Below are 18,465 nucleotides of genomic sequence, written 5' to 3'. Positions count from 1 at the left end.
AGTGCAGATGACTCAAGTGTCTTTATTAACAAGTTAGTGAAGGCTAACATGCAGCTGCAGCAAACTATTAGGAAAGCTAATGAAAGGTTAGCCTTTAATGCAAGAGGATTCGAGTGCAGGAGTGGTGAAATCTTCCTTCAGTTGTATAGAAAATTGGTAAGACACAACTGGAGTTGTGGGCAATTTGGTCTGTATGTAACAAAGGGTATTATAGCCATGGAAGGGAATACAGTGAAGATTCATTAGATTGGTTCTTAGGATGCCAGGTCCTGTTCTACGGAGAGAGATTGGGCCAACTGAGCCTGGATACTGTGGAGCTTCCAAGAATGAGGGATGTTCTCACCAAATCCTATAGAGTATTTAATGAGGCAGACAGAGTAGGTGATGCTGCCCTAGTTGAGCTGTTTGCAACCAGGAGCCACAAGTTAAAAATAAGGCAGGTGCCATTGAGGAGCAGGTTAAGGAGAAGATGTTTTACTCAAGGGACTGCGAAATTTTAGAATTCTGCATCTTACAAGGCTGCAGTAACTTCGACTTTGCGTATGTTTAAGTGAGTAGAATTGATCGTTGATAACAAATGGTATAAAGTGTTGTGCAAACAGTGTGGATAAAAGACATTGACATATTCTATCAAATGATCGTATTAAATGACAAAGCAGGCTGGAGGTGTCGAAGGGCCTAATCCCCGTTCATAAAGGGTTATATGCTCTCTGCGTTACTGGAAATTCAGTTTTAAAATATCACACAGACATACTTTGAAGATACAACACGGACACAGGCTATTCAGCTCAACTGGTCCACGACAGCAGTTACCTGCACCCCTTTCCAACATTCTGTTCTGTTTTACAATTATTAAAAAAAAAAATTCCCACAATGTCATTATTTCATCAATCAGCATCACAAACACTGTACAATCGTTCCTATAGGACAGTACTGCACAAATCAAGGTCCTAAGACTTTGCAAAGACACATAATTAAGTTTTGGTTCATCTATTCTATTAGATTTTGTACCTGCTCCATTTCTTCCAAAGCATCTTCCACAATAGCTGCATAAGAAGACATCAGCGATAAAACAGCTGCCTGGTTATCTGTAGAGTACAAAGCAAGCAGTCTGTCATACTAATTTTTATTATTGTTATTAAAAAAAAAATCAGAATAGGTAACTAGATATGGTTGGCAAATATCACTCTCAAAAAGAGAAAATATCACATCGACATTGTATTAACAACAAATCTCACAAGTAACTCATAGTAATAAAAAATTCAAAGTGGTAGAAGCTCAGTCACCAATTACTCAAATTCAAAGCTCTCCAAAACTTTAAACGAGTCATAGTTAAATACTGGTTCAGAGAACATCAAAATATGAATTTTTATAGAAGAAAGGATGGGTGGTTGAGAGATATGAATGGGAATGAGGAATAGGAGATGGGGAGAGAGTGCAGAATGGTAGGGACAGATGACAGCAGGGAATGTGGGGAAAGCAAAATGGCATTGAGGGGGAGGTTAAAGCAAGAATTTTTGGTGGGGTTAGAGGGCAGAAGGGGAGAAAGGTGGGACAGGGCAAAGGGAAAAGGAGAAGAAATTTATAGCATATTTTGAAATCTACATTACCTTTTGGCAATTTAGAAAACCTGTCACAAGCTTCCCAAACTCCCCCTGTGGATGTCAGCTGGCCCTGTGTTAAACTGAGGCCAAAACATTAAAATGTCACATGCAAATCTACAAGGACTGAACAGAACACCATTATATCCAAGACTTTTACATCAAAATTATCTTGTGATGAATAACTCTTTAGCACATAAACACAGAGTTGAAATAGTGCTAAAGTTTGAAAAGAAAAATCAAAATAGACCTCAAAACAAATTGAATTTTATCAAGTGGGTTTCACTGTCAGTTTACGAGCACATGGCCACAATGACCAAATTCTGAATCACCAATCACATGTTTTTCTTAAAAGTTGCAGTAACCTTTTTAACCAAGTCTGTTTTGATTTACATTTGTGCTATAAGAAAATGAGAGCACAATTTTAATTCTCTCTTTTCATCTTATCCCTATGGTTTCATTTTTGACTAAATTAAAGATATTGCAGAAATCCAGTTGCTGAAGTTCAGGGAGGTGAAACTGAGAAGAAAGGGTCACCGGACCCGAAACGTTGACTCTGTTTTTTCCTTCACAGATGCTGCCAGATTTGCAGAGCTTTTCCAGCAACTTAGTTTTCGTTCCTGTGTTTGAAACTGAAAAGGATATTGACCATGCCTGGCAATATCTATAGAGAAAATGACAGGATTAATATTTCAGGTACAGTGACTTTTTTCAGAACTCATGAAAAGTGACTTCATCACTCAAGACTGGAACTCTATTTCTCTCTCCACAGATGCATTCTAACAAAGTGAGAATTTCCAACACTTTCTAGAGTTTTTAAGATTTCCAGTCTCAGCAGTAGTTTTCTTTTTTAGAGGTTTCATCCTCTCACTGGTATACTTCTGGCTACCTTGAAAGGAGACTGAATAGCAGGATGAAAATTTTAAACAGTGAACCCTGGTCAACAGCATCACAATGTGGATCAGTGAGCACAAAGGTGCTGGATAAGGAAAATAGGGCATAGTAGACCAAACAACAGTGGGTTGGAATAGTCAAGCCTAGAAGAAACACAGATGAGGATTCCAGAGCAGGTGGGCTGAAGTAGGAGTGGCATCAACAATATTAGTAGTGGAAATGGCCAGTCTAACACCACAGGATTAAAAATGACATGAAAAGTGTGACTAGTCAGGTTCAAATTTAGATAATTACCAGGGAGATGAATAAATAGTGGTTAGCAATTCGCATTTGGCTTTGACATTCTTGATAATTAAGCAGAGGAAGTTTCTGCTCATCCAGTTCTGAATACCAGACAAGCAGTTTGATAGTTATAAACACTGGAAAAGTCAGCAGATAGTAGTAGGTAGAGCTGGGTGTTGATAGTGCACATGTACAAAACCTTTGGTTTGTATCACCGAAGAGAAATAAGTATCCTTAGATAATATCCAGCATTCAGGGAAGAGGAGAAATCACTGTAATTGATATACTGTCTAAAACTGGATAATATAAAAGAGTATGCATGGGAGCACAAGGGCGTCCAAAAATCCCCTCTAAGACATACATCTACCTGACGTGGAAAAACAACAATCCTCCTCGTGTCATTGGATCAAAACAGTAGAATTCCCTCCACAACAACATTATGGCTGTACTTGCAAAAGGACTGCAGTGGTTTAAAAAGACTATCACCTCCTCGACAGCAATTACAGATGGACAACAAATGTCAGCCTAGATAAACTTAAACCAATAGGTTTCTGATGGATAAACATTTGACTAACAAAGGAGTCAAAATTTATTGGCAGAGACAGGAAAGTGAAATCAAAGCCAAAATCAGATCAGCTACAACCTTAATGAATGGGGAAACATGCTTGAAGGACCACATGGTATAGTCCTGCTCCAAAGTTGTATGTATGTACAAAACACACATACATACGCTTTGCCAGTGATGTCAACAAATAAAAAGAAGCATAGTCCCATGCAGCCGAACAGTAATGGAGAAGTGCTAGAGGAGGACAGTGTGCTCACAGGCTGCAGACTGTTGAGGACATTGGGGAAGAATAGTTTAACATTATGACTGTCACAAATGTGTCACTTTTCATTTTAGTAAGAGCTGTTTCATACTGTGGTACGGTGGGAATTTGACTGCAAGAATTCAAACACGAGGCTCTGGGAAACAGGAGCAGAGTATTGGAAAGTAACTACATGTTTTACACTTGTTAAGAAATGAAGGTTAGAGGTTGAGTATTTGTTTGTAACGATGATCGGGTCATTTATTAGTTTATCAAGGAGTAATAGCAGCAGGTTTTAAAGAAAGATGGATGTTAGCTGTGTGAAAGAATCAGCGAGTATCTGTTGGGGTCCAGGAAGAGAAGCTGGCTGGTCAGCAATTTTGTGGGAATATACTAGAAGTAGTAGCAGTTTGGACTTGTAAACAAGGTGAGTTAAATTACTGCAACAGAAAATGAATAAAATGATCTACAGTTCAACAAATCACAAGGATAATAAATATAAATATAGAGTGATCACCTGGCATTAAGCTACGCACCAGAAGTGACACGGACATAAACTCACTAACATCTGGGATTGAGCCAAAATCAAGCAAACAACACTGACACAGAACTTTGACTGGATGAAAGTTAAGATTAAATGTCACAGATTCCTCCATCATCATCGCTATATGTCCTTTCCCACAAACAAGACAGATCCACTTGAGGGCAACACAATGGTGTACAGTCAGGAGGGAGTAGATCTAGGCACATTGGTTATTGATTCCAGAACCTATGAAGCTTCGTGGCAACAAGTAAACATTAAGCACAAACAAGAAAGTCTCCAGTTGACTGACAACTATCACCCTCTCTCAGATACCAAATCACCATTTTTTTTGAAAAACATTTAGTAGATTGACCAAGGCCACAGAACGATAAGACGACTTCAGAGCAGTGGTAGGCCATTTGGCCCACTGAGTCTGCTCCACCATTTGATGAGGTTGTGGCTGATCAGGTCATTCTCAATTCCACTTTCATGTTATTAATCCAAATCCTATGATTTTCTAACTGTTTAAAAATTAGTCTCATCTCAGCATAGAAAATACTTAATAACCAACCTTCTTCAGTAAAGAATTCCACAGATTCACAACCTTGAGAGAAGAAATTCCTCCCTATCTTTGCTTCAATGAGTGACCCCTTACTTGAAGGTTATGCCTCTGCTCCTTGACTCTCCTACAAGAGAAGAAACTAAGGCTGTTTAGAGCCTTAAAAATCTTATACATTTCAATAAGGTTGTCTCTCATCATTCCAAACTCCAATGAGTACAGGCCCAAACCAATCAATCTCTCTTCATAAGAAAATCCCTCCATACCTGGGATCAACCTTCTCTGAAGTGCCTCCAATCTTTCCCCACGTGTAGGGACCTAATGTCTTCTTAATATTCAAGAACATACAATGGATGGGGAACTTCAATGTTAATTGGAGTAGCATCACTTTTGACAAAGTCAGAGGAGTTCTAAATTATACAGCTCCAGTCTAGGCCTGTGACAGAAGTTGAGACACCTACTATTTTAAATACTTACTTCCTCCAAGGGTACACCATGTAGACTGCACCAGCTAAGAGCTGCACTGTTAGTAATGGCGTCCAGGCTTCTTCAACTTTCTAAAACTGCTTTCTCAACCACAAAGGTCAAGAGCAGTAAGCACAGGAGGGCACCACCATCAAGTCACACACCAGCGTCACTTGCAAAAATATTGTCCTTCCTTCATTGTCACTTGGTCAAAATAGTGGAACTTTTGAAATGACAACATGGCCTACCTCGACCACTGAATGCACAAGGACAGATAGCAGTGTTAGGCTGCAGTTTACCAGCACTAAGACAAGTAAGAAAAGTCAATGAATGCTGGCCTTGCCAATGACACCCAGTAACTCAAATCAATATTTTTAAAATCTATTTTCCTAGAGAAGGCATTTTTTTTCTGCTCCTCAGAAAAGTTGGCGGTGAGCAGCAAGTCTCACAAAGTAAATGAGGCCATCACAAATTTACCCTTCAGAAGACTGTCTTTTGTTTAAATTTTGGGGAAAATAGCAAAGCTTGCCGAGTGAGAGAATGTAAAATCCAAATTCAGAAACACTTCATCAAAATATATACTACGTATTTTTCCTTCTTTTCCTTCTACCACCACACCCTCAAACATATAACACACAACTCATTTACTGTTACACAAGAATTATCAAACAAAACGTTAACATTAACGATTTTATAGACAATTAGTAGTAAACTAAGTAGCGTGCAGAGGGTCTACTGCAGGCATTCCTAATAGGAGTTCAGTGGAAATGACAGATCTGCCACTTTTGCATCGATGAACACCCAAACTTCAATTCAAACAAAATATCAAGTCAACTCAAGTGACAATCCATTCTCTAACCAGGCAGCTACAGATAAAAGTTACATTCTGGTCATAAAGAATTGTATATTAAGCACAGTTGAAGATTAAAACAAGGAAAGAGAGATACCAAAGTTCATTAGTTTTAAAAGAATATCTGAGCAATATATTTCTTGTTTTCCTGGAGGTATCACAGGCTTTGTTAAGTACTGGATTTTTAAATAACAATGCAAGTTTGTTTTACATCTTCAAATGAATTGTGTAGTTGAAATTCTGCACCTTTGAAGGGGTGTGCTCAGAATCACATTTAAAAGCTGAATGACTCCCTCCACTACGTCCACTGTGGCATCTCGAACTAATCGTCGTAGAGTTACACCTGAAGTATAAGAGACAAATCATTACCATCTCATAGCCATCACAATTAATGATTTAGAATCATACACTCAGATGTACAGCATGGAAACAGACCCTTTGGTCAAATTCTTCCATGCTGATCGTATATCCTAAATAAATCTAGTCCCATTTGTCAGCATTTGGCCCATATCCCTCTAAACCCATCTTACTCATGTACTCATTCAGGTGTCTTTAAAATATTCTCATTTAATCAGCCTGGTAGCTTATTCCATACATGCACCACCCTCTGCGTGAAAAAGTTGTCCCTCAAATCCCTTCTCAATTTTTCCCTTCCCACCTTAAACCTAAGTACTCTAGTTCTGGATTTCCCCACCGCTAGGAAAAGACAATGTCCATTTACCCTATCCATGCCCCTCAATTTTAATAAACCTCTGTGATCTATATAAATGACAAAAAGCAGCAGACCTAGCACTGATCCTTGTGGCATACTGCTAGTCACAGGCCTCCCGTCTGAAAAGCAACACTCCACTACCACCCTGTCCTCCACCTTCGATCCAGTTCTGTATCCAAATAGCTTGCTCTCCCTCTATTCCGTGATCTAACCTTACTAACCAGGCTACCATAAGGAACCTTGAATGCCTTGCTGAAGGCCATAAAGATCATGTCCACTGCTCTACCCTCATCAACTCTCTTCATTAATTCTTCAGAAAGCTCAAGTTAGTGAGACACGATTTCCCATGCCCAAAGCCATATATACTATCCACAATCAAACACTGCCTTTCCAAATACATGGAAATCCTGTCCCTCAGGATTCCATCCAACAACTGCCCACCACCAATGTCAGGCGCACCAGTCTACACTTCCCTGGCTTTTCCTTACCACCTTTCTTAACAGTGGCAGCGCATGAGCCTTCCTCCAGTCCTCCAGGACTTCACCTATGGCTATCAAATATCTCAGTAAGGGGCCCGCCAATCACTTCCCATCGAGTTCTAGGGTACATCTGATCAGGTCCATGGGATTAATCCACCTTTTTGATTTTGAAACATTCAGCACCTCCTTCTACATTATATGGGCATTTTTCAAGATGCCATTATTCATTTCTCCAAGTTCCCGATCTTAAATATCCTTCTTTTTATTATAACAATGAGAGAGGCTGGAAGAACACAGCAGGGCCAGCAGCATCTCAGCAGCACAGAAGCTGACGTTTCGGGTCTAGAACCTTCATCAGAGAAGGGGATGGGGTGAGGGTTCTGGAATAAATAGGGAGAGAAGGGGAGGCGGACCGAAGATGGAGAGAAAAGAAGATAGGTGGAGCGGAGAATATAGGTAGGGAGGGGATAGGTCAGTCCAGGGAAGACGAACAGGTCAAGGAGGTGGGATGAGGTTAGTAGGTAGGAGATGGAGGTGCAGCTTGGGGTGGGAGGAAGGGATGGGTGAGAGAAAGAACAGGTTAGGGAAGCAGAGACAGGTTGGACTGGTTTCGGGATGCAGTGGGTGGAGGGGAAGAGCTGGGCTGGTTGTGTGGTGCAGTGGGGGGAGGGGATGAACTGGGCTGGTTTTGGGATGCGGTGGGGGAAGGGGAGATTTTGAAGCTGGTGAAGTCCACATCGATACCATTGGGCTGCAGGGTTCCCAAGCGGAATATGAGCTGCTGTTTCTGCAACCTTCGGGTGGCATCATTGTGGCACTGCAGGAGGCCCATGATGGACATGTCATCTAAAGAATGGGAGGGGGAGTGGAAATGGTTTGCAACTGGGAGGTGCAGTTGTTTATTGCGAACCGAGCAGAGGTGTTCTGCAAAGCGGTCCTCAAGCCTCCGCTTGGTTTCCCCAATGTAGAGGAAGCCACACCGGCTACAGTGGATGCAGTATACCACAATGGCAGATGTGCAGGTGAACCTCTGCTTAATATGGAAAGTCATCTTGGGGCCTGGGATAGGGGTGAGGGAGGTGGTGTGGGGGCAAGTGTAGCATTTCCTGCGGTTGCAGGGGAAGGTGCCGGGTGTGGTGGGGTTGGAGGGCAGTGTGGAGCGAACAAGGGAGTCACGGAGAGAGTGATCTCTCCAGAAAGCAGACAAGGGTGGGGATGGAAAAATGTCTTGGGTGGTGGGGTCGGATTGAAGATGGTGGAAGTGTCGGAGGGTGATGCGTTGTATCCGGAGGTTGGTGGGGTGGTGTGAGAGAACGAGGGGGATCCTCTTTCGGCGGTTGTGGTGGGGAAGGGGTGTGAGGGATGTATTGCGGGAAATGCGGGAGATGCAGTCAAGGGCGTTCTCAACCACTGTGGAGGGAAAGTTGCGGTCCTTAAAGAACTTGGACATCTGGGATGTGCGGGAGTCGAATGCCTCATCGTGGGAGCAGATGTGGCGGAGGCAGAGGAATTGGGAATAGGGGATGGAAGTTTTGCAGGAGGGTGGGTGGGAGGAGGTGTATTCTAGGTAGCTGTGGGAGTCGGTGGGCTTGAAATGGTTACAAGCTGGTTGCCTGAGATGGAGACAGAGGTCCAGGAAGGTGAGGGATGTGCTGGAGATGGCCCAGGTGAACTGAAGGTTGGGGTGCAAGGTGTTGGTGAAGTGGATGAACTGTTCGAGCTCCTCTGGGGAGCAAGAGGCGGCCATTATCACTGATACATCCTTCTTTTTCTTGATGAGTTTTGTATCAACACAAGTTATTACACTCAACTCATCTACTCAGATGCCTTATGAACAACTTATTCAAATCAATTTTTTAAAGGACTATCTTAGAATAATAGAAAATGCAAAAATTTTTACTATACATTCTTGACGGAAATGTTGAGAAAAATCTTATGAAATCCATGTTCACAGAGGTAGTCAAGTATAATACTGCTGACAATAATCACCCATTAGGTAAAACAATCATCTTGCTAGGTCTACCACTGACAAATTTCAGCATTACAAGAGAACCATTCTTCCAAGTGTTACTCCTCAGAAAAATGATTACAATGGTGGGTTAGTGGCTGTGTTGAGTCCACTGATAATCCAAAAATCTTTGAAAAGTCGTCAGTTATTGGTGAGTTATTCTTCTTTAGGGTAGAATTGTGATAACTAATGCTTTCAACAAACAGAACTTCAGTCTATCAGTTTTATGACTGTTGATTAGTTATTTCATACATTCATGTCTAATCCACAAGTTTCCTCCCAAGTCACTTATTATTGCCGCTCCTTGAATGTCACTGGATCAAAATCTTGGAAAGCCCTCCTTAATTCCTTTCCACAGAGATCTTGCGCATATTCAAGGCCAAGATAGAGAAATTCTTGATCAGTAGACAAATCAAGGATGAAAGGAAAGGGCAGGAAAGTAAATATGAGGAGTGGCTGAATCTTCTGGATAACAGAACAGGCTTGAGGAACTAAACAGTCCACTCCCATTCCTTTTTCTTATGGTGCAATGGCATTGTGAAGGTACTTACACAAATTTATCACCGCAATTCAAGGTGGCAGAACACCACCATTTTCTCAAGGACAGCTAGATACAGGCAAAAAATGCTGGCCCAGCAAGCAATGACCACATCCTATTCGTGATTTTACTTTTAAAATAGCACCCTGTAAATTATCAGGCACCTTGTAATTTTCTTTCTCCTTCTAACCTGACAGTGAGGCTGACCAAGATGCTAAAGAAGCTTTCTGAGGCAGAGTGGGACATGGCTAGAAGTCTTTGAAGGTAAAAACAAAGACTTGAAATTGATACCAAAGGCTGTGACGAACCAGAAAAAATTATTTCAATGATGGGAAAGGGGATTGTGAAACAGAACCAAACAGAATACAAGATTCCAACTTATGAGTTGAGAACAGAAGGGCATTCAGGAAAGTTGGTGGAGTTAGGAGCAGAGGCATGAAAGACTAAGAAGATGCAAAATAGTGACTTTATTTTTATCTTCACTGACCTAAAGCAAGATGTGACTGTTGCAAGGTTTAAGACGGTTAAACTACATTCATAGGTGTACACACATTTAAAGGTCCCTTAAACTTCACTATGGGGGGGGTGGGAAGTGAAGAGAACATCCACAACTACATTAAATTATGCAGTTTGACAGGAGGGACACACAGACAACTGGAATTGACTACACAGATCTCTTGGAGGGCTTGTTTGGAAGGTCAAGTAAAATAGCGTGTGTTCAATTCAGTCATACATAACAGAAAAGCAATTCAAACTTGCAAAGCTGTAATACACACAAAATTGAATAATGTCATTCAGAACTGAGTTGGTATCGTTCAAATGTATTTCATGAGGAATAGCAGTTTAATGGTTAAAACTGTAAAAAGTCATCATTCTCAGTCACTGACATACTTAACCTCTCTCAACAGAGAAATAACAATTCATCCTGAATGCTTGCTAATTTTTTGAGCCATGTTTTTTTTTTAATTTTTCATTCCAAATCCTTACCTTTTCAATTTACAAAATGTAATAGTACATTTGTTGTATGACAGTAAGTTATAATGGCAAAAGCAAATTTTCATTTCTCTTACATTGTTGAGCACATTACAGTATTAACAACACTTCACTGGATAAATCTGTAGCAGTTCAGCAGCACTTGCCTTGGCTCTTGGGTAACCAATAATACACAGTGGTTAAATTAAGGATATTCTTCTGAAAGTCTGCAGTGAGTTTCTGACAGTCCTAATATGGAAAACATTATTAATTTGAATGTAGCATTGCTTCATCAAGTGTAAGAGTTATAATCAGAAGTTCAACTTATGCACTCACTTGTACAGATGGTAAGGGTGGTTTTGAAAAGGCGAGACTTAGCTTTGTTGCTTCATGTGATATTGCTTTGAAGCACTCACCTAAAAGAGACATGTTTAAATAATCTCGGCAACGGTTCAAAACAATAAAAGCTGGAACTAGTTATACTGACCACAAATCAAAACCACCAACTGTGAAATAAGCCTGGCCTAATACACCCTTATATCTAAAATTTATTATTGAGGCAGAGTTTAAATTGCTATTGCAAAATTTTCCCTATTATATTGTACTTGCTTTCTTAATGTTACGAGTTACTTTCATTGAAGCCAGTAGTACAATGACATTAGCAAAAGATTCTACAAATTCATAGAAATTTTTATTTCATCAAATAATAAAAATCACATCACATATGGGTTGGAACAAATCTTGTCTTCTTCAGTCACAAGTTATTACAAAATAAAGCTAAACACATAACTTCCTTCCACATATTTTAAGCTTTACTGTCAAGATTGATATGAGTGTGTTTACCAATGTTCTAGTCAATCATAGGGCATGTGGTTTTGCCACAAATTTTGGCACAGGAAAGATGCTAATAATGTTCTAAACTGAAAAACCAAAAAGCGAGAATGATTACTGTTAGTTGGAACAAACTACTTTCCTCTATATTCTTTCAACTGCAATCTTCTGACAGTTGGTTCTTTATCCTATGCATGCAATAGATAATGAACTTACGTTATTGCAACATGTGTGGCAACTTCCTTGTCCCCCTTACAACAGAGGCATTTCCTCCTAAATTATAAATATTTATAAGCAAAAGCTAACAATTCAAATATGTAAAATTAACCTAATTAAAGTCATTATTTCAGTAGAAATCTTAAATTGTACATATTCTAGCTTCCTGCTTGACCTCCATTACATGTCTAAAGTTAAGTTTAAAAACATCCCATCTATATTTAATTTATTTCATTATATCTGATGAGCACTACAGGTTACGTAGGCAGTCAATACTCAGTAATCTCTTCCTACATCTTTATACATCAAGCAACAAACCTAGACTTTTCCAGAAGTGCTGCAAGTCAAAATTTTCAGACTTCCATAATGATTCTCCCTCTGTAAAAGAGAATAATTTCCATGAATACATTGCTCCATTTTGCAGATTATTAAGAGAACAAATGCATCTCACTACAAGCTATTTGTGCTGAGTTATCCAACCTTAACCAGGAGAGTTCAGCACAAGCTGAGCTCTCAATATTCAAACTGAGGTGAGAAGGTGGAGTGGGATAATCACAGTCAAGGCTGCCAACCCAGCAATCACTGCAGAGAATACATGTATGACTATTAAAAGTACAAAAATCTCTAAAACCTCTACAATAGTACAGCACAGGAAGGAGACGTTCGACAAAGTGAGTTTGTGCAGGCACACTCGGACAGCAATCCACTTAATTCTACACCCCATATTTCCACATTGCATTAATACTTTACTCAATTCCATATTGAAGGCTAGCATTGTTAATGGCTGAAACAGATTTTTAAAAAATGGAGGATTTCACTAAAACACCGAAACAAGAGCTAACTGCTGGACCCTGGAGATCAGTCTAAATGGGGAAAAAAAAAAGAGAGAAGGGGAAGAAACAAAAGGTGCTAGTATTTAAAATTTTGACCACTAACATTTTCTTTGTTTTACCTTTGTTTCTTGAGCAATTATTTCAGAACTGCAGCCTCTGATTTCCCACACATTAATGACTGAAAATAGTCTCTATTTGCTTACACAAAGCAAAAACTTTGAAGATTTTTAAAATCAAAATCAAATATCCTCAGGCTCCTACAAAATTAAAGGTGCAATATATATACAGGTTGCAGTTGTGAATACTTTTTTAAAATTGTGACTGCTAAACAAGATTTTAGTCAGCACGCCAATAAACATTGCATAATGATTTTGCTAAAATCAAATTCTAAACATTTCAAAAGAACTTACAAGATGTAGATGGGCAACCTCAAATTTATTCAAAAGCTTTTTCCACTGGTAAAACTTTTATCATAATCAATAAAGCAGAATATTATTTAAACACAAAAATGACTGCAGAATTCCAAGATGAAGAAGCAGCTAGCAGTTTTCGTAAGTCACAAAAAGCTTGTATACAGGTACAACAAATAATTAAAGTGGTTAGTGGAACGCAATCCTTTATTATGCAAAGAATTGAACATAAAAGCAAAGATGATAAACTTCAGTTACACAGTGCATTGGGTGAGGCCACAACATCTTGAATACCATCCGACCCTCGTCTCTTTAACGACACAAATGCAATGAAAGTTGTCCATTGTTTTACTGATTTGAAACATGAAATGAGCAGGGTGTCTTATAAGGAGAGGTTGGACAGACCGAGCTTGTTTTCACTGTAGGTTAGAAGAGAGAAAGGTGAATTGACTGAAGTTTCAAAGATCCTGTAAATAGTGGGTCTGACAGCAGATGTGTAAAAATGCTTTCTCTTCAACGTGAATCTGGAGCTACAGGGTACTGTTTACAATTAGGTCTTGCCCTTTAAGGACAAGGAGAATTTTTTTCTTTGGGCACTGAGAGACTATGAAACTCTGCAAGAGAAGGTGATGGAGAAAGCAGCTCTTGAACATTTCTTTAAAGGCAAAGGTAAATAGACTTTAATTAGACAAGGGAATAAAAAATTATCAGAGGTATATGGGGCTGTATTAGGGTTAAAAACACAAACATTTCAAGCAGGATCCTACTGAATGGCAGAGCAGGCTTGGGGAAATCAAATAGCCACTTTGAATATTTGTGGAGACACCCATTCTTCACTCCAACAATAATTCTGTTGGTAAACAATAAAACAAAGCCATTTGAGATAACAAGGTGTGGAGCTGGATAAACACAGCAGGCCAAGCAGCATCTTAGGAGCAGGAAAGCTGACGTTTCAGGCCTAGACCCTTCACCAAAAATGGGGGAGGGGAAGAGGGTTCTGAAATAAATAGGGAGGTGGGGGGGGGAGGTGGATAGAGAGATCCCATTTCCCAGGTTTACACACAAACCACTAGACAGCTCCCTATGTTTAAAATTCCACTGTGCTTCAATTTCACAATAATCTCTTCTGCAGAGGAGTCCCCCGACATTGTTATGATCGACATTCTCCAATATCCATGTAAACAACCATACAAATGGGCTCTCATTCCACACACATGCTTAGACATTGGAGGAAAACCTGAAAAGGAACGAAAATTGTAGTGGACCAAAATCACACTTCCCACTTGAAAAAAATACATATACAGTTTCCAAGATTTATCTTAACAGTTCCAAGCTTAAACGTAGCTCCAATGGGTGTCAATGTCTCTCTCAGTTAAGAAAAGTTAACTGGGAACATTCAAATCAAATGCAGATCACATGCAACAGGGCACACAGAACGCAGAACTCTCACTTATGTACAAAGGTTAACATAGCAAAGCACCCCAACACCTTCAGAGAAGTGTAATCAGACAAGATCTGAGATTGAATCAACAGATGATATTGGGACAAAAAAAAACCAAATGCGCAGTAAATTAATTCGGTATTAGCATATTAAAGAAGTGGGAAAAGAGGCAGATCGAATCATGGAGAGAATTCTAGACTTTCTTTCGTGATTCACTCAAAGGATGTGAGCATTGCCAAGGCTAAGCATTTATTATCCATCCCTAAATGTGCACAAGGTGATGAGGTGCCTTGTTAAACTATGTGTAGCTGGAGGATCAGGAAAGCTGACGTTTTGGGACGGGATGCGAAACGTCAGCTTTCCTGATCCTCTGATGCTGCCTGGCCTGCTGTGGTCCTCCAGCTCCACATTGTTATCTCTGACTTCAGCACCAGCAGTTCTTATTGTCTCTTCTTAAACCGTCGTAGTCTATGTGGTGTAGATGCATCCACAATGCTGTCAGCTAATGAGTTCCAAAATTTAGCCCTAGACAATCGAGGTAAACCCACCAATGGTTGGAAAAATGCATATAATGCTACAGTTAGAAAAACATGCTGTTATGATTGTGAGGCTAGAGGAGGTGACAAAAATGAGTGGTTCAGCCAGGATGGGATTTAGGCACAAAAACGAAAATGTTTCTTTTAAAAAAAAGCACAAGATGCATACCAGAGGCCAAAGCTAAATGATGGAAATGTTGAGAAAAATCTTATGAAATCCTTGTTCACAGGAGTAGTCAAGTATAATACTGCTGACAAAAACCACCCATTAGGTATAACAAGATAATAAAATGTGAGGCTGGATGAACACAGCAGGCCAAGCAGCATCTCAGGAGCACAAAAGCTGATGTTTCGGGCCTAGACCCTTCATCAGAGAGGGGGATGGGGAGAGGGAACTGGAATAAGTAGGGAGAGGGGGGGAGGCGGACCGAAGATGGAGAGTAAAGAAGATAGGTGGAGAGAGTATAGGTGGGGAGGTAGGGAGGGGATAGGTCAGTCCAGGGAAGACAGACAGGTCAAGGAGGTGGGATGAGGTTAGTAGGTAGCTGGGGGTGCGGCTTGGGGTGGGAGGAAGGGATGTGTGAGAGGAAGAACAGGTGATGGAGGCAGAGACAGGTTGGACTGGTTTTGGGATGCAGTGGGGGGGGGGGGGGGGGGGGGGAGAGCTGGGCTGGTTGTGTGGTGCAGTGGCGGGAGGGGATGAACTGGGCTGGTTTAGGGATGCAGTAGGGGAAGGGGAGATTTTGAAACTGGTGAAGTCCACATTGATACCGTATGGCTGCAGGGTTCCCAGGCAGAATATGAGTTGCTGTTCCTGCAACCTTCGGGTGGCATCATTGTGGCACTGCAGGAGGCCCATGATGGACATGTCATCTAGAGAATGGGAGGGGGAGTGGAAATGGTTTGCGACTGGGAGGAGCAGTTGTTTGTTGCGAACTGAGCGGAGGTGTTCTGCAAAGCGGTCCCCAAGCCTCCGCTTGATTTCCCCAATGTAGAGGAAGCCGCACCAGGTACAGTGGATGCAGTATACCACATTGGCAGATGTGCAGGTGAACCTCTGCTTAATGTGGAATGTCATCTTGGGGCCTGGGATAGGGGTGAGGGAGGAGGTGTGGGGACAAGTGTAGCATTTCCTGCGGTTGCAGGGGAAGGTGCCGGGTGTGGTGGGGTTGGAGGGCAGTGTGGAGCGAACAAGGGAGTCACGGAGAGAGTGATCTCTCCGGAAAGCAGACAGGGGTGGGGATGGAAAAATGTCTTGGGTAGTGGGGTCGGATTGTAAATGGCGGAAGTGTCGGAGGATGATGCGTTGTATCCGGAGGTTGGTAGGGTGCTGTGTGAGAACGAGGGGGATCCTCTTAGGGCGGTTGTGGCGGGGGCGGGGTGTGAGGGATGTGTTGCGGGAAATACGGGAGACGCGGTCAAGGGCGTTCTCGATCACTGTGGGGGGAAAGTTGCGGTCCGTGGGACACGTGGAACAGTCCCTCTTCCGCACCTACATAGGCCCCAAACCCCACCTCTTCCTCTGGTACATTGATGACTGTATCGGCGCCGCCTCTTGCTCCCGAGAGGAGCTCGAACAGTTCATCCACTTCACCAACACCTTCCACCCCAATCTTCAGTTCACCTGGGCCATCTCCAGCACATCCCTCACCTTCCTGGACCTCTCAGTCTCCATCTCAGGCAACCAGCTTGTAACTGATGTCCATTTCAAGCCCACCGACTCCCACAGCTCCCTAGAATACACCTCCTCACACCCACCCTCCTGCAAAAATTCCATCCCCTATTCCCAATTCCTCCGCCTCCGCCGCATCTGCTCCCACGATAAGACATTCCACTCCCGCACATCCCAGATGTCCAAGTTCTTTAAGGACCGCAACTTTCCCCCCTCAGTGATCGAGAATGCCCTTGACCGCGTCTCCCGTATTTCCCGCAACACATCCCTCACACCCCGCCCCCGCCACAACCGCCCAAAGAGGATCCCCCTCGTTCTCACACAGCACCCTACCAACCTCCGGATACAATGCATCATCCTCCGACAATTCCACCATTTACAATCCGACTCCACCACCCAAGACATTTTTCCATCCCCACCCCTGTCTGCTTTCCGGAGAGATCACTCTCTCCGTGACTCCCCTGTTCGCTCCACACTGCCCTCCAACCCCACCACACCCGGCACCTTCCCCTGCAACCGCAGGAAATGCTACACTTGTCCCCACACCTCCTCCCTCACCCCTATCCCAGGCCCCAAGATGACATTCCACATTAAGCAGAGGTTCACCTGCACATCTGCCAATGTGGTATACTGCATCCACTGTACCCGGTGAGGCTTCCTCTACATTGGGGAAACCAAGCGGAGGCTTGGGGACCGCTTTGCAGAACACCTCCGCTCAGTTCGCAACAAACAACTGCACCTCCCAGTCGCAAACCATTTCCACTCCCCCTCCCATTCTCTAGATGACATGTCCATCATGGGCCTCCTGCAGTGCCACAATGATGCCACCCGAAGGTTGCAGGAACAGCAACTCATTCTGCCTGGGAACCCTGCAGCCATATGGTATCAATGTGGACTTCACCAGTTTCAAAATCTCCCCTTCCCCTACTGCATCCCTAAACCAGCCCAGTTCATCCCCTCCCCCCACTGCACCACACAACCAGCCCAGCTCTTCCCCCCACCCACTGCATCCCAAAACCAGTCCAACCTGTCTCTGCCTCCCTAACCGGTTCTTCCTCTCACCCATCCCTTCCTCCCACCCCAAGCCGCACCCCCAGCTACCTACTTACCTCATCCCACCTCCTTGACCTGTCCGTCTTCCCTGGACTGACCTATCCCCTCCCTACCTCCCCACCTATACTCTCTCCACCTATCTTCTTTACTCTCCATCTTCGGTCCACCTCCCCCTCTCTCCCTATTTATTCCAGTTCCCTCTCCCCATCCCCCTCTCTGATGAAGGGTCTAGGCCCGAAACGTCAGCTTTTGTGCTCCTGAGATGCTGCTTGGCCTGCTGTGTTCATCCAGCCTCACATTTTACTATCTTGGAGTTCTCCAGCATCTGCAGTTCCCATTATCTCTGATACCATTAGGTATAACAATCATCTTGCTAGGTCTACCACTGACAAATTTCAGCATTACAAGAGAACCATTCTTCCAAGTGTTACTCCTCAGAAAAATGATTACAATGGTTTGTTAGTGGCTGTGTTGAGTCCACTGATAACCCAAAAATCTTTGAAAAGTCATCAGTTATTGGTGAGTTATTCTTCTTTAGGGTAGAATTGTGATAACTAATGCTTTCAACAAACAGAACTTCAGTCTATCAGTTTTATGACTGTTGATTAGTTATTTCATACATTCATGTCTAATCCACAAGTTTCCTCCCAAGTCACTTATTATTGCCGCTCCTTGAACGTCACTGGATCAAAATCTTAGAAAGCCCTCCTTAATTCCTTTCCACAGAGACCTTGCACATATTCAAGGCCAAGATAGAGAAATTCTTGATCAGTAGACAAATCAA

The 18,465-nt window shown here is 42.2% G+C and overlaps 1 protein-coding gene across 2 annotated transcripts in view; it reads right to left on the bottom strand.

Moving 5' to 3' along the window:
* The window catches only part of ccndbp1 (cyclin D-type binding-protein 1), a 37,524-nt gene that overhangs the window by 17,205 nt on the left and 1,854 nt on the right, over window positions 1-18,465 (bottom strand). For both annotated transcript variants that reach the window (XM_048550121.2, XM_048550122.1), the window contains exons 2-7: window positions 12,055-12,114; window positions 11,026-11,105; window positions 10,857-10,938; window positions 6,227-6,323; window positions 1,611-1,684; window positions 1,012-1,088 (exon numbers count right to left, since the gene is read on the bottom strand). In XM_048550121.2, coding sequence (XP_048406078.1) covers window positions 1,012-1,088; window positions 1,611-1,684; window positions 6,227-6,323; window positions 10,857-10,938; window positions 11,026-11,105; window positions 12,055-12,114 — 470 coding nt within the window. The remainder of the gene's footprint in view (window positions 1-1,011; window positions 1,089-1,610; window positions 1,685-6,226; window positions 6,324-10,856; window positions 10,939-11,025; window positions 11,106-12,054; window positions 12,115-18,465) is intronic.

This window comes from Stegostoma tigrinum, chromosome 19 (assembly GCF_030684315.1).
Source record: "Stegostoma tigrinum isolate sSteTig4 chromosome 19, sSteTig4.hap1, whole genome shotgun sequence".
Lineage (NCBI taxonomy): Eukaryota > Metazoa > Chordata > Chondrichthyes > Orectolobiformes > Stegostomatidae > Stegostoma > Stegostoma tigrinum.
Note: the sequence above shows the minus strand (reverse complement) of the source record. Positions and strands in the feature narration are given on the sequence as shown.